At 44.3% G+C, this 15,681-nt stretch overlaps 1 protein-coding gene across 4 annotated transcripts in view; it reads left to right on the top strand.

The window, feature by feature from the left end:
- Positions 1–15,681, top strand: part of ANKRD29 (ankyrin repeat domain 29) — a 54,557-nt gene that overhangs the window by 15,949 nt on the left and 22,927 nt on the right. For 2 of the 4 annotated variants that reach the window (XM_040264734.1, XM_040264736.1), the window contains 4 exons: positions 2,196–2,294; positions 4,696–4,812; positions 9,367–9,465; positions 12,702–12,800. In XM_040264734.1, coding sequence (XP_040120668.1) covers positions 2,196–2,294; positions 4,696–4,812; positions 9,367–9,465; positions 12,702–12,800 — 414 coding nt within the window. The remainder of the gene's footprint in view (positions 1–2,195; positions 2,295–4,695; positions 4,813–9,366; positions 9,466–12,701; positions 12,801–15,681) is intronic. The other 2 variants (XM_040264735.1, XM_040264737.1) reach the window with 1 other exon arrangement.

Genomic DNA, 15,681 nt, shown 5'->3' with positions numbered 1-15,681 from the left:
TAGAAATGTTTTCACAGGAGGCTTCTTGTTTTCCTGAAAACAGGGTGCGCCATTTCCAGCTTTTATTACACAGATTTGGTAGGTGATATCAGCCACCAGCCCAAGTGAGGTATCAAAGTTTGCTCCCCTTTGCCCCCTGGAGCATTGGCACAGGACAGCTCAGGGTGCACCTCTGGACTCACGTGTAATTTCCTCCCCACTTGCTCTGTGTCCCAGAGTCAAGCTCTCTGGCTTGCCCTCAGGCACTTACTTTCCTCCGACTGCCAGTAGGGTTCGGCCAATGGGAGCGTTGGTGGGAATCAGAGGCTGGGAGCGCAAGGATGTTGGGGAGCCCAGCCCCCGTGTCGTGTCGGGCAGCAGCACCCTCACCCTATCTGTCCAGGGAGCCACCACCTGCCTCTCGTGCTTTGGGGCCTGGGCTGGTATCAAAGCCTCACTGTCCCTCCCTCCCAGTCCTGTTCTTCGTGGTTTCCTTACATCCAGAGCAGAGCTTTATAAATAGTCTCTTTATTATGCTTTCTTCCAGTTATCCCAGTTTGAATGTACCATCTGTTCTTTGCCAGGACCCAGACTCATACGGGGTCTTGGGCATCTGTGAACTGGTTGTCTGGTCTTACTGGGGGCTTGCTGGGCAGCAGTGCCATACTGGATAGATCTGGAGTGGGAACACCCGAGTTCATTGTGGTCTCACCCACTGACCATGTTGATGACCAGTAACTCCTTTTTCTTAAAGTCACCCCTTTCCAGACACCCCTGACTTCCAGCTTTGTGTCCCTTCCTAAATCCACAGATCCCACTTCTTCATTCTCTTTCTCCTTTGTCCCAACCTCTGATTTTTTTCTCAGTTGACCATGTTATAGAAGTGAAATGCAATCCATAAGGAAGCATTTGAGGGTAATTTGTTTTATTCATCTTCCCTTACTTTAATATAGATGAAGCCTGACATTTAAAATTTTCTTTGTGAAATGTCCAAGTTAGGTGCTCTGTACTTCCTCTAGCTCTTGATTGATTTGTATTTTGAGAACAATGTGCCCATGATAGAAAATTTTTTTTTTTAGTTAATTGTAATTGGAATATAGTTGGTTGACAGTGTTGTTTTTCTGCTGTACAGCACAATGAATCAGTTATACGTATACATGTATCCCCTCTTTTTTTTGGATTTCCTTCCCTTTTAGGTCACCACAGACCATTGAGTAGAGTTCCTTGTGCTATACAGTGGGTTCTCATTATTCAAGTCCTTGAATCACTTTTTAAATTATTTATTTATTTTATGTATTCATTTTGGCTGTGCTAGGTCTTCATTGCTGTGCGGGCTTTTGTCTAGCTGCAGAGAGCAGGGGTCACTCTCTAGACACTGTGTGCAGGCTTCTCATCGTAGTGGCTGCTCTTGTCGGACCACAGGCTCTAGGACACGAGGGATTCAGTAGCTGCAGCCCGTGGGCCCCGTTTTGCAGCTCTGGGGCTCTAGAGCAGAGTCTCAGTGGTTGTGGCAAATGGGCTTAGTTGCTCTGCGGCATGTGGGATCCTCCAGGATCAGGGATCCAATCTGTGTCTCCTGCTTTGGCAGGCAGATTCTTTACCACTGGACCACCAGGGAAGCCCCAGGTCCTCGAACCTAAAGGTAGCGAAGACCTTGGCAATCATCTCATCCAATCCGTCATTTTAAAGGTGAAGCAAATGAGCCCTGACAGTTGTGAGCAGTGTGCCTCTCGGTGTGCTAGTGGCCCCCGGGGCTCCTGACTGTCACTTCTGTCTCTCATTGCATCTTTACCTGAATCAGTTTGAAGACAAAGAATTCTAAACTCAGAAAACCGACTAGTGTCACTCAACCCACCTTTTTGCATTAGTAATGGTGTTTTGGCTCAGGAATCATTTCATAGGAGTCATAAAATAAGGCCATTCCATTGCTGATTCCTCAAAATACAGTAGCCATGGCTCACTTGGGCTGTGTTTCTGACGGTAATGGAAGTAAGCGAACGTTTAAATTGAAAACTCCAGCCTCAGCAGTTTGTCATTTTGCTTTCTCCGGCATCGTCTGCATTATAAGATTATTCATGAGGCAGTTTTCTTTACCGTAGGAGCTATTGCGCTCAGCTTAGCCGTGTCCTGGGAGGAGCTGACCTTGGCAGCCTCTTCTCCGGGTGCCTCTCTGATGTCATGGTGGCCTAACTGCTCACTGTCTCTCCTCCCCCCAGCATGGCACCACGCTCCTCATGGTCGCCTCCTACGCTGGCCACATAGACTGTGTGAAGGAGCTTGTCCTGCAGGGAGCGGACATCAATCTCCAGAGAGAGGTAGGTCAGGTTGGCACGTGAATAATAGTCATGCTGGTGACACAGCTGTGAAGTTTACACAGTAGTGAATTGCTAAGAAGGACTCAATGGACATGAATTCAAACAAACTCTGGGACATAGTAGAGGACAGAGAAGCCTGGTGTGCTGCAGTCCATGGGGTCGAAAAGGGTTGGACACGACTTAGTTATTGAACAACAAGGACTAGAGTACAGCCATCCCAACAAATCTGGGGGGATTGGTTCCATGACACCCCCCCCCCATCCTGTGGATACCAGAAGCCACTGATGCTCAAGTCCTTTATATAAAATAGCATAATATTTGCATATAACTATACACATCTTCCCATATACTTCTAACATCTCTAGATTACTTATAATACCTATGCTCGGTTGCTTCAATCATGTCCAACTCTTTGCAACCCTATGGACTACAGCCCACAAGGCTCCTCTGTCCCTGGGATTCTCCAAGCAAGAATACCGGAGTGGGTTGCCATGCCCTCCTCCAAGGGATCTTCCCGACCCAGAGATTGAACCCACATCTTCTGTTCTCCTGCATTGTGGATGGATTCATTACCCACTGAGCCACCTGGGAAGCCCACTTATGTAAATAGTTGCTGTTGCATGGGAAAAAAAGTTAGAACTTTTTCAATTTTTTTTCTGTGGTTCATTGAATCCACGAATGCAGAACTTACTGATACTGAAGGATGGTTCTAATCGTTGCTTTCTTCCTATGTGACATCAAGCCCAGGTTGCAGACTGTGTTGTGTCTAAAGAAGGCCCAGGAAGGGACTATTGGTTGTACTTTAACTGAACAAAACTTCTCAGGCCCTTGTTGCATCTGACGTGACCAAACCTCCTTAAACAATTCATATGGTTCACCCAGAGCCTAAGTCAGTTCTTCTTTCTTCCCTGGGATGAGATGTTATAGAATGTATAGGATTTTCATAGAGATCTTTATACTTTTAGAAGGATCAGGTCACCCACCTGTTGTTAGGGAGGCTTACTGGCTAACCTACCTCAGCCATCCTCACCAAACTGTGTCTGCAGAGGGCTTCTCTGATCAGCCATGTATTAAATAGGTTTTCCCCCCAAAATACCACATGGTGAATATCAGACTGAAATGGGAGCCTGTTTGCACACTTATTCAAGGGAGTCCCAACCAGCCAGAGGGTCCAGTCTTGGTCTGATGCAGAGAAGCAGTGGAAGGCTGGGCATTCAGGCCTGGGGAGACTGCATGTATTTCCAGACCAGTCCAGGGCCTGATGAGTTCACCTTTGTGGAGTCACATCCAGAGTCACACTTAGTGTGAACGTGACCTCAGTCCACAGTGACTCAGACCTCAGGTGGGCATCCATGGGCAAGCTCCGATGAGACAGAGTGCTTGGTTCTCCTTGAGGCACTCTTATTGGAGGTCCTGCCTTGTAGTTCTTTCAAAGAGAATGGTCCCCAGAATTCCCTGAGCCAGGCCAGTCTGGAAACATAGCCAAAGAGAGGCCCTGACCTTACCCTGCGGGTTTTGAAACCTGGAAGAGAGTGCCTGGCAGTGCTGTGGAACTGACGCTTAGAGCAGACTTCTTCTTTGGTTCATTTGTAACCCGTTCTGCAGTATCAGAATATTTGTCTCCTAAAGAAGTACTGCCATTGTTTTCTTTATTTTTCTATCTAGACACGTAGAGTTTGCACACTTTGGCAGTCTCTAAGATTCATGTTTATTAATAGGATGAGGGGGCTTCCCTGGTGGCTCAGTGGTAAAAAATCTGCTTGCTGATGCAGGAGATACAGGTTTAATCCCTGATCCGGGAAGATCTCACATACCTAGGAGCAACTAAGCCTGTGCCCCACAACTATTGAGCCTGTGCTTTAGAGCCCAGGAGCTGCAGCTACAGAATCCCACATGCCTAGAGCCCATGCTGTACTAGAGAGGCCACTGCAATGAGAAGCCCATGCATTGCAACTAGTGAGTGACCCCTGCTCGCTGAAAATAGAGAAAAGCCTGCACAGCAAGGAAACCCCAGCACAGCCAAAAATAAATAAAATTATTTAAATAAAAAAGGAGGAGGAAATTCTCTGGTGATCCAGTGGTTAGGACTCCACGCTTCTACTGCAAGGGGCATGAGTTCAATCCCTGGTCAGGGAACTAAGATCCTGCATGCTATGCAGTACAGGCGGAAAAAAAAAAAAAAGAGTTTTCCCATTCTAGCCCAGTTTTCTCATCCAGACCTTGTTACATCTTAAGGTTTCTGGAACCCAGCATTCTCCACACTGGTCACTTAACCTGAGCAAGGAATAGTCTGTTCAAAGGTAGTCCCTTCAGGCTAGAGTTTTATATGTAAGGATTTTGTTTTGTTTTGTTGCAATCATGTCAATCAAATGAAATGTAACCAAATATCTTTTAAAATCAGCACCTCTCTCTCTCTCAGTCAGGTACAACCGCCCTTTTCTTTGCTGCCCAACAAGGACATAATGATGTCGTGAGATTTCTCTTTGAATTTGGAGCATCCACTGAATTTAGGACCAAAGTAAGAGAATTTTCTTGATTTTATACCCTATTGAAGAATTTCAGCAGTTACGAGTATTCATTTCTCTTCATTTGTAGTATGAATGTTTGCTATGCTATTTACAATATTCACAAGCCTAAGAAGTTGGGTTTCACAGGGTTAAGTTGTAATGATTCAGGGGTAGTCCTAGGAATTCAATTCCAAACATGACATTTTTACCCTAGGCTAACAATTAGAGAATTTGGCAGCAGGGGGGCGGCTTACATTCTTTCTTGTATTGGTAACTTTCTACTCTGGGACACTAAATTTTGTTATCACAGTGGATACAGTAGTAGGTGCTTTATGACTTTTCCTGTTCTCTTTTGCTTTTTTTCTGCTCCAGGGTTAATCCCAGTGCTGTGATAGGAATTATTGGAAATATTAAGCCAATCCTAGTGAATCTTGAGAGATTTCTAAGGAGGCTTTGACAGGCAGTTTACTTTCTGAGATGTCACCACTGAGATATATAACATATGATTCCAGTTCATATGGTTGGGTGAGGAATTATGGTTCTTCCTCAAAGAAGTCATTACTTCTTCACATTTGACATGTGAATAAGAAAACTGAGGCTGCAGAAAGATCAGTTTGTCTTCACAATATGATTTTTCATAATAATATTTTGTAGCAGAAGAATTTGAACTGTCACATTTTTATAATTGAAAACTTCTGTCTAGCCCAGTCATAAAAGATTCTTGAAAATTTGCCCTAGTTGGAAACTTTTAGGTTTTCTTAATTCATTGTATGTGATATGTTGATATCAAGGGAGTTTCCAATGGGGTTTTTTTTCCTGTTAAAACACTATGAAGTAGATCTGAATTTCAGAAAGGGTTTCTGTCCTTTCTAAAACTTGCAGTCAGATTGTGTACATGCCCCTAGACATGCTGAGTATAATGCACAGTAATCTAGTGGAGGTGATGGAATTCTAATTGAGCTGTTTCAAATCCTGAAAGATGATGCTGTGAAAGTGCTGCACTCAATATGCCAGCAAATTTGGAAAACTCAGCAGTGGCCACAGGACTGGAAAAGGTCAGTTTTCATTCCAATTCCAAAGAAAAGCAATGCAAAAGAATGCTCAAACTACTGCACAATTGCACTCATCTCACACGCTAGTAAAGTAATGCTCAAAATTCTCCAAACCAGGCTTCAGCAATACGTGAACCGTGAACTCCCTGATGTTCAAGCTGGTTTTAGAAAAGGCAGAGGAACCAGAGATCAAATTGCCAACATCTGCTGGATCATGGAAAAAGCAAGAGAGTTCCAGAAAAACATGTATTTCTGCTTTATTGACTATGCCAAAGCCTTTGACTGTGTGGATCACAATAAACTGTGGAAAATTCTGAAAGAGATGGGAATACCAGACCACCTGACCTGCCTCTTGAGAAATCTGTATGCAGGTCAGGAAGCAACAGTTAGAACTGGACATGGAACAACAGACTGGTTCCAAATAGGAAAAGGAGTACATCAAGGCTGTATGTTGTCACCCTGCTTATTTAACTTCTATGCAGAGTACATTAGAGAAATGCTGGACTGGAAGAAACACAAGCTGGAATCAAGATTGCTGGGAGAAATATCAATAACCTCACATATGCAGCTGACACCACCCTTATGGCAGAAAGTGAAGAGGAACTAAAAAGCCTCTTAATGAAAGTGAAAAAGGAGAGCGAAAAAGTTGGCCTAAAGCTCAACATTCAGAAAACGAAGATCATGGCATCTGGTCCCATTACTTCATGGGAAATAGATGGGGAAACAGTGGAAACAGTGTCAGACTTTATTTTTTTGCGCTCCAGAATCACTGCAGATGGTGACTGCAGCCATGAAATTAAAAGACGCTTACTCCTTGGAAGAAAAGTTATGACCAACCTAGATAGCATATTCAAAAGCAGAGACATTACTTTGCTGACTAAGGTCCATCTAGTCGAGGCTATGGTTTTTCCTGTGGTCATGTATGGATGTGAGAGTTGGACTGTGAAGGAGGTTGAGCGCCGAAGAATTGATGTTTTTGAACTGTGGTGTTGGAGAAGACTCTTGAGAGTCCCTTGGACTGCAAGGAGATCCAACCAGTCCATTCTGAAGGAGATCAACCCTGGGATTTCTTTGGAAGGAATGATGCTAAAGCTGAAACTCCAGTACTTTGGCCACCTCATGCGAAGAGTTGACTCATTGGAAAAGACTCTGATGCTGGGAGGTATTGGTGGCAGGAGGAGAAGGGGATGACCGAGGATGAGATGGCTGGATGGCATCACTGACTTGATGGCCGTGAGTCTGAGTGAACTCTGGGAGATGGTGATGAACAGGGAGGCCTGGCGTGCTGCGACTCATGGGGTCGCAAAGAGTCAGACATGACTGAGCGACTGAACTGAACTGAACTGAATCCAAACCACATGTGTTCATACTTTTTATGTTAATTATCATTTAATTTTTAATTATAAAAGTGACACAACCAAAAATAAAATGTGGAAGTTCTACAAATCTCAGGCTCAACTCTGAACTAAGTCAAATGATTGTGTGTGACCAGATGCTTCATTCTTCCTGGGTAACAAGTTAGGGCTGGCCTTTGTACCTGAGCCAGACTGTGCTACCTTGGAAACCCATGGAACACAGGCCCAGCACAAGCAACTCCACGTTATTTCCATTAGGACAGCTGCAGGTGGCCAAGAACTTTCTCTGGGAAGAAGACAGTGTTGGGAAGCTTTGGGTTTTAATACAGTCCTGTCATCCAAAATTGACTTTGTATCAACAACTGTTCTCATTGTAATTAAACTTGCGTGCGTGCTAAGTCATTTCAGTTGAGTCTGACTCTTTGCAACCCCATGGGTCAAAACTAACCAATTTCTTGATGCCCAGCCGCCCCACGCCCCGACCATCTCCACTGACCTCAGCCTTCTAATCTCTCTCCTTCATTCCCTACCCTTCAAAATGCCCCTCTTTCCCAGCACTCGCTGAAGCCCTACTCAGCCGCGTGCATCCTCCAGCATCTTGCAGCTATAGCAGTGTTTCTCCAAGGGAGCCCTGCCCCCTGGCACCTGCACCTCACAGTCACCTCTCATGACTGGTTAAAACCCTATATCTGGGCCTCACTCCAGATCTACTGAATCTGAGGGTGTGGCTCCAAGGGTAGGCATTTTGAACAAACACTCTATGCCCAAATTTAGGACCCACACTGTCTTACATTTATGATTTGTATTTCAAAACCAGATTCCACATTCTTGCATTATTTATAATTAGCTCAAATGTCCAAATACCCATTCATAGGGCCAAACAAACAACACAGCAATCCTAGATGGAGAAAGAAAAAACCTCAGCCCAGCACCTGAGAAAAACCATTAAGGGCTTCAGTTGACCACAGACTGAGTCAGTAGTGTGGTGTGGTTGGCGTCAAAGCAAATTCTAATTTAGACGCAGAGATAAAAGCAAGAGTTGATGGAACCAAGGAATGTCCCGTCAGACCACGTCTACTTTGCAGTGCTCTGTTGAGTCCCAGCATCTGCGTTTTAAGAGGTTTGGGCAGATTGGCACATGTTCAAAGGAAAATGCAAAGTAGGAGCGTGCGAAGCATATGGAATATGCTGTAGTTATCCCTGCTCTAAGTGCATGTATATCTCGTCCAAGAAGGCAGGGGTCCAGAGAGCAACTCCCTAAATATACCTTATTCTCAGAGGCCTATAACTGGGCAGACCCACAGGAGGAAGCTAGTTACCATTCTGGTAATTCCAAGACACAACTGGTTGGTACAGTCTTTCTGTTTTTTTTTTTTTTTTTTTTCCTTTACTGAGAGACAAAGAGATGATTCTGCATTTGACATGAGAAATTTCTAAATTAATTATAATAACTTAGTCAAATATCTTTAATGTATCTCGAGCAAGTCACCCGAGTATACAACATAGTGATGTCCTTAAGACAAACTCTAGGGATTTCCCTGGTGGACCAGTGGCTAAGACTCCACACTCCCAATGCAGGGAATCCAGGTTCAATTCCTGGTCAGGGAACTAGATCCCACATGCTGGAACTAAAAGAGTTCTGCTGCTGCTGCTGCTAAGTCACTTCAGTCATATCTGACTCTGTGCGACCCCATAGATGGTAGCCTGCCAGGCTTCCCTGTCCCTGGGATTCTCCAGGCAAGAACTCTGGAGTGGGTTGCCATTTCCTTCTTCAATGCACAAAAGTGAAAAGTAAAGGTGAAGTCGCTCAGTCGTGTCTGACTCTTCGCAACCCCATGGACTGCAGCCCACCAGGCTCCTCCATCCAGGGCATTTCCAGGCAAGAGTACCAGAGTGGGGTGCCATTGCCTTCTCCGAAGAGTTCTAGCGCCACACTAAAAAGATATTGTATGCCATAACTAAGACCCAGAGCAGTCAAAACAAAAGATGAACTGTCATGATTATAAAGAAAAAAGTAAAAGAGATCGAAGAGGAAAAGTCAGTTTGTTATTATATATGGGAAATGCTTTTCCAAAATTCTCACCACGCGAAGAGCATATGCCTGGTAAGGTTTGTGCCTGCCCTGTTTCTAATGCATTCATTCTTTGCGTGACCACAGGATGGAGGCACTGCCCTCCTGGCCGCCAGTCAGTATGGGCACATGCAGGTGGTGGAGACCTTGCTGAAGCACGGAGCCAACATCCACGACCAGCTCTATGTGAGTGTGTTTCAAGGGGGCTTCCGGGGGACACTTGCTCATTGCCTCAGCACATATAGCATCACAGTCTAAATTCTGATGGTGGAGGTGGCATCTGAGCCGTAAAGGAAATAAGAGAGTTAACTTTTCTGTGTAGAAATCACATCATCTTTATTTATCTTTGCTCTTTTAAGTCTCTCGTACATATGAAGTATTTCACATACCTACAAAATTAAGATCTTCAAAAATCATGTGATACATATTTTATTTATAACAAGCCCAGCGTATGGACTTGCTGAAAACCAAAAGAAACTCTCCTATTGTAGAGTTATTTGGGAGGAAGAACACACACAAAAAAGGAAAAATCAAGTTGTTTGGAAGAGAAGTGAGGCTGGATGGAGGAAGATCTCTGAAATACGTGCATGCCATTGACCTTGAAAGGCATCCACTACCGGCGTGGGTCTGTTTGCATTTATTGCCATGTGGGTCTGTTTGCAGCTAATTGGCAATTAGCACATTACCCAAGTACTCTTAATGGTCACTGTAATTCTGTAGAATTTATGGCAAATGTTATTCTGGTTTTGGAGTAAGAAGTAAAATATGGGGAGATGAAGTGACTGGGCAGTCTCATGGTGAGGACTGCAAGAATCCCTGCTTCACTTATCTAGGAGCTGTTTTTGAGGCTCTTATACCACCAGACATGAACCCTGTGCCTAGGAGCACTAGACTTTCATAGACCTGTAATGAGATGTGTGGGTGTGAACTTTTCCATTTGAACACCCTTTCCAGAGTCTACACAGAACCTCTAACAGATCACAGGCCTCTTTGAAGTGTAGTGGAACTAGACTTAGCCTTGGCACTTCAAAACCTGCTCCCACTCTTTGAGCCAATAGCATTCCTGGTACCATGACTGAGCTACTTGACCGTGGTCTGAAAGAGTGATTCTCAACTCTGGCTGCACAGGAGAACCACCCAGGAAGCATTGAAAAATTTCACTTTCTGGGTCCACCCAGGCTTTCCCAGTGGCTTGCTGATAAAGAATTCACCTGCAGTGCAGGAGATGAAGTAGATGCGGGTTTGATTCCTGGGTTGAGAAGATTCTCTGGAGGAAGGCATGGCAGCCCACTCCAGTATTCTTGCCTGGAGAATCCCATGGACAGAGGAGCTTGGGAGGGTCGCAAAGAGTCGGACATGACTGAAGTGACATAGTACATAGCACAGCATAGAATTTGAACTATTGGATAGCATTCTTCCATAAGGCTCATTGAGGCAGCACTTAATTTTAGAAATGTAGAGTTTCTAAACTCTTCTGTGATAGGGTAACCTAAAAATTCCATGCTCCAGAACTTCCATTTTATGTTTAGACTTTTACCCTTACCTGAACAGTCCAAAATAAATGTTTCCATTAATAACAGTTGAAATACGGGGCCAGGGAGGTGGCATCAATGATTCCTGAAAGCTTTAGGAACAGAACTGTGTAATGCACGATAGAAAAAAAAAAAAAAAATCCAATGAATGCAGGGAAGATCCGTTTTGGAAAATTTGTAAGAGTTAGCACTTCTATGTCATGGAAGCCTTTCTGTGGCAACACAGTAAGGAACAGCTGAAAATTGTATCCCCGTATCAAACATCTGCTTTAAAATCTGTCCAGGCTGATTAATTTCCTAATGATTGGGGGGCGGGGGGGGGGTGGTCTGACTGCTGACAGCCAGTGGAAAGCCAGCACCCTCTACCTGGTTGGACTTGCAGGGAAGCTGCTTTGAGCGTGTGGTTAGTGTTCCGACGGGAGGGGTGGTTATTAGCTGGGAGAACTAGTTTTCCACTGTGCATCTGAAAGTAACGAGGCTCGCCCTGTCCTGTGGGTGCTGTCTTTGTGGAGAGGGCACCTGGCAGGAGGCATACTCTGGATGGATGTACTTGCTGAAATTAACCAATGGTGCATCTTCAAGAAAAAAACACCCAGGAGATGTAGACACCCAGTTAAAAAGAGAACTGAAGAAGTTGGTAACAAGCAGTTACTTTGGGTTTTCGTGCAGGACTGCTTAGTTGTGTGTATAGGTATTGTTGGAGTCTGCCAGCCTGGCAGGGAGAAAGTTCATGGACATTCTTACGAGGGTGGGTGTTCTGAAAGCATCTTGTGTTTTAAAGCATAGAGAAACTGAAAGTCTGGAGAACAGATAAGGCAATACAAAAGAGAAAGCAGTAGGGAATATCTAATTAAAAGGATGGGGCTTCCCTGGTGGCACAGTGGTAAAGAATCAGCTTGCCAATGCAGAAGACGAGGGTTTGATCCCTGGGTCGGGAAAATCTCCCAGAGAAGGAAATGGCAACCCACTTCAGTGTTCTTGCCATGATAATCCCATGGACAGAGGAGCCTGGTCGGGTACAGTCCATGGTGTCCCAAAGAATCGGACACACCTGAGTGACTGAACAGCAACAAACAAAAATTAAAAGGATACTGTTCATACCCAATTTGTAAAAGTATGCAAAATAGATTTGGGGGATTTGGTTGTTTTTTTGTTTTTTAGTTAACATGCGTTTGTGTGTGTGTGTGGTGTTTTTAGAGTTTTAATGTTCTTAAAAGTTTTTTAATGTTCTGATGTGCTTTCTAGAGCACAGGCTCAATAGTTGTGGTGCATGGGCTTAGCTGCCCCAAGGTATGTGGGATCTTCCCAAATCAGGAATCAAACCTGTGTCTCCTGTGTTGGCAGGTGAATTCTTTACCACTGAGCCACCAGGGAAACCCTTTGTTTTTGTTTTGTAAATGAACAACTTAGCTCTTAGTGACAAAAGGATTGCAATGGAAAATTGTATTAAGTGTGTATTTTTTTTTATCCTAAATAAAAGAGAGTGGACTCTGAGATCACACAACAAAAGCAGAAGACAGCTCATGAGAAAGCTGTGTGAGAAAACTGATGAGAGAAACTGAACAGAGAAAAATGATGACTCTTTGGAAAACCAGAGTTGTGCAACTAGATATATCATAAGCTCTATGACCAAGATTTTATAGCGTGAACAGTCATTGCATATGTTGTAACTCATCCTTATACAGCTGTCTGTTTTAAACTTTCCCTTTCCACCTGACTTAGTGTGATGTTTTAGAACTAGTCTTCAAAGAATAAAATACCATGCATATTAAAAAGGGGGAAGGGAGGGTGGAAGTGAAAACTTGTATTAAACATATGTATCAGTATTATAAGATCGAATTGCTTTTAAAATAAATAATTTCTTAACACTTTACGTTTGCTAACTTTCAGGATGGAGCCACTGCACTCTTCCTAGCAGCCCAAGGGGGTTACTTGGATGTGATTCGATTATTGTTGTCTTCAGGCGCAAAGGTCAACCAGCCGAGGCAGGTAATGTTTGCGCGTGCGCATGCGTGTGGGGCGGTGGGCAGGGTGGGCTTGCAGTCCTGCAGTAGCACCTGCCTAAGATAACCAGTCAGATCTGGGTCTCTAACGCCTTTTTGCCTCTGGATGAAAGTTCATCCTTGATCAAGCTTTCTCCTGTTCTTTGCTTTGGGCTCACCTGAAAGCCTGTGAAATCAAGCTGACATCACCATTCAGTATGTTTGGTGTCTGAGGCCAAGTACATACTCTGCCACCTCCTGTTCAAATAAATGATGTTGGTGCACTGAGGTCAGGAGAGTAGGCTAGACTGGGACGTAGGTAAATTGAAGCAGGTCAGGTAGACTTGCCCTTGCTCAGCCCCTCTGCTCATATGCTGACTTATCTCTTCCCCACCACTTCTTGTGCTGAGCCAAAGGTGTTCTTAGTGGGTTCTGTAGTTTCGTCTCTCAGATTACAGCACTGTTGAGACTTCATTTACCAAAAGCCAAGATGTCATCTGGAGAATCAATTAACTGATACTTAAAGAAAGGACCACAAGGTAACTAACCCAGGGCTTCCCTGGCGGCTCAGCGGTAAAGAATCTGCCTATAGTGCAGGAGACACAGGTTCAATCCCTAGGTGGGGAAGATCCCCTGGAGGAGGGCATGGCAACCCACTCCAGTACTCTCACTTGGAGAATCCCCACGGACAGAGGAGCCTGGTGGGCTACAGTCCATAGGGTCACAGGGTCGGACATGGCTGAAGTGACTTAGCACGCATGCATGCACGAGGCCACGTTTCTAAATGGTTAAGAACCATCCAAATGTAAGGCTTTATGATTAGCCTCTCTTCTATCAGAACTATTTCTTCACTAATTCATTTGTTTTTAATGAAACGTTTCAGATTAAGGTAACCTTACTTTTAAAGGTAGTTTTCTAGGGAAAAGGGCAAGCTGATAACTTGCCAGGAAATTACACATAGGCAGATTTCCACTGTGATGTGGCCCTGATATGGGAAGGCCTGTTTGAGTAGCCATGGGAACCTTGGGGCTTCCCTGGTGGTTCAATGGTAAAGAAACTGCCTGCCAATGCAGGAGACATGGGTTCAATCCCTAGATAGGGAAGATCCCCTGGAGAAGGAAATGGCAGCCCACTCCAGTGTTCTTGCCCGGAGAATCCCATGGACAGAGGAGCCTGGTAAGTTACAGTCCATGGGGTCACAGAAAGTCAGACACAACTTAGTGACTAAACACCAGCAACAACAAATGTAAAATGAGTTGTGTGATGATATGAAAACCAGGAAGTTAAAGAGTAACCCAGCAGTGCCGTGGTAACCACAACACACCGCTGCTGTTTTTCATTCCTCAGGAATGAGGATAACCTGGGCGAGGTGCGTGACCCAGCCTGGGAATGGGAGGACCCCACCCTTGGGTCAAGGGTCAAGTGACATACCTTCCCAACGACTACATCTAATGCATCTGTTTGGAATTGTGAGCATCCGGCTCCGAAAAGATTGTTATTTAGGGAGAGGTGTTTTATAAAATAAGAATCACCATGGCGGTGGGGGGCCTGTGGGAAGCAATGAAATTTTTCCTTTCTATAGAGTGCGGTAACCCCCTTGTACCCTCAAACCGTAATCTTTTTATTGCCTTCCCACAAGCTTATAGTTAAAGGTTATCTACCTAGGTCAGACTAGTCCAAATTCTGTCTTCTCTGAAAGAGTAAACTCTGCATATTTAATTCCATTTCAAGAAACAAGAAGTGTCAGAAATACAGAAAAAGTACTATCAACCTCAGCTGACTTTGATGAAAGTTATAAAGAGGTTAGGGCTTCCCAGGTGGCTCAGATGGGAATCCGCCTGCAGTGCAGGAGATGCAGGTTCAGTCCCTGGGTCGGGAAGATCCCTGGGAAAAGGGAATGGCAACTCCAGTATTCCTGCCTGGGAAATACCATGGACAGAGGAGCCCCGCAGGCTACAGTCCATGGGGCTGCAAAGAGTCGGACTAATGCTTTCACTTCGCTTTCATGAAGAAGTTAAAAAATATCTGATTGAAAGTTCCCATTAAAATGGCCTGCACATGGTAGACATTTACACAAGTAGGACATTTGGAAGCCAATATTTTATTCTGAAATCTCAACTGACACATTGAATCATTGTCTGAATATTCTTGAGTTTACAAAATAAGGACAAGGATATTTGCCTAGTTTAATTTCTTAAAATTTTTAGGTAAATCTGATTTCTAATTTTTGTTTCACCATCCCATGGAGTCCTGACATTGTATGATAAACTCTGCCAGGATGTGAACAGAGCTGCACTGAAATTATTCAGCTAATATTGGATCTGAGCTGCAGGGAATCCAAATAGTAGTAGGCAAGACTTTTCCTTGTAATTCTATCACTGAAGAACTAACTGAAAAATTCTTTTAGTACTCTTATAACTCTTGTGAGAGCTGCTGCTGCTGCTAAGTCGCTTCAGTTGTGTCCGACTCTGTGTGACCCCAGAGATAGCAGCCCACCAGGCTCCCCTGTCCCTGGGATTCTCGAGGCAAGGAGTCATTAATCATAAAGCAAGTCATAGGCAGGTTTGGGGAAGACTAAATTCTTTTCTTCTGTCTTTTTTTTTTTTTTATTTTTTTATCCCTAGAAAGAGCTTGAAAAACTTCCCTTTTAGGTTGTCCTAAATAAAGAGGTCAAGAGTCACAGACATACGTGAACTCCACTGTTGAAACCTCATTTTCAGTTCTGTCTATGTGTCCTCACCAAGCAGAGTTGATACGACGCAGACGTTTTTAATCAGTAGCTGAGATGGCTAATTAGTGTGTTTTTCCACTAACAAAGAGTTTCTCAGGTGGTGCCAGCAGTAAAGAACTCGCCTGCCAATGCAAGAAACATGAGTTCCATCCCTGGG

Source organism: Oryx dammah, unplaced genomic scaffold (assembly GCF_014754425.2).
Source record: "Oryx dammah isolate SB20612 unplaced genomic scaffold, SCBI_Odam_1.1 HiC_scaffold_22, whole genome shotgun sequence".
NCBI lineage: Eukaryota > Metazoa > Chordata > Mammalia > Artiodactyla > Bovidae > Oryx > Oryx dammah.
This window is presented reverse-complemented; position numbering and strand designations above follow the sequence as displayed.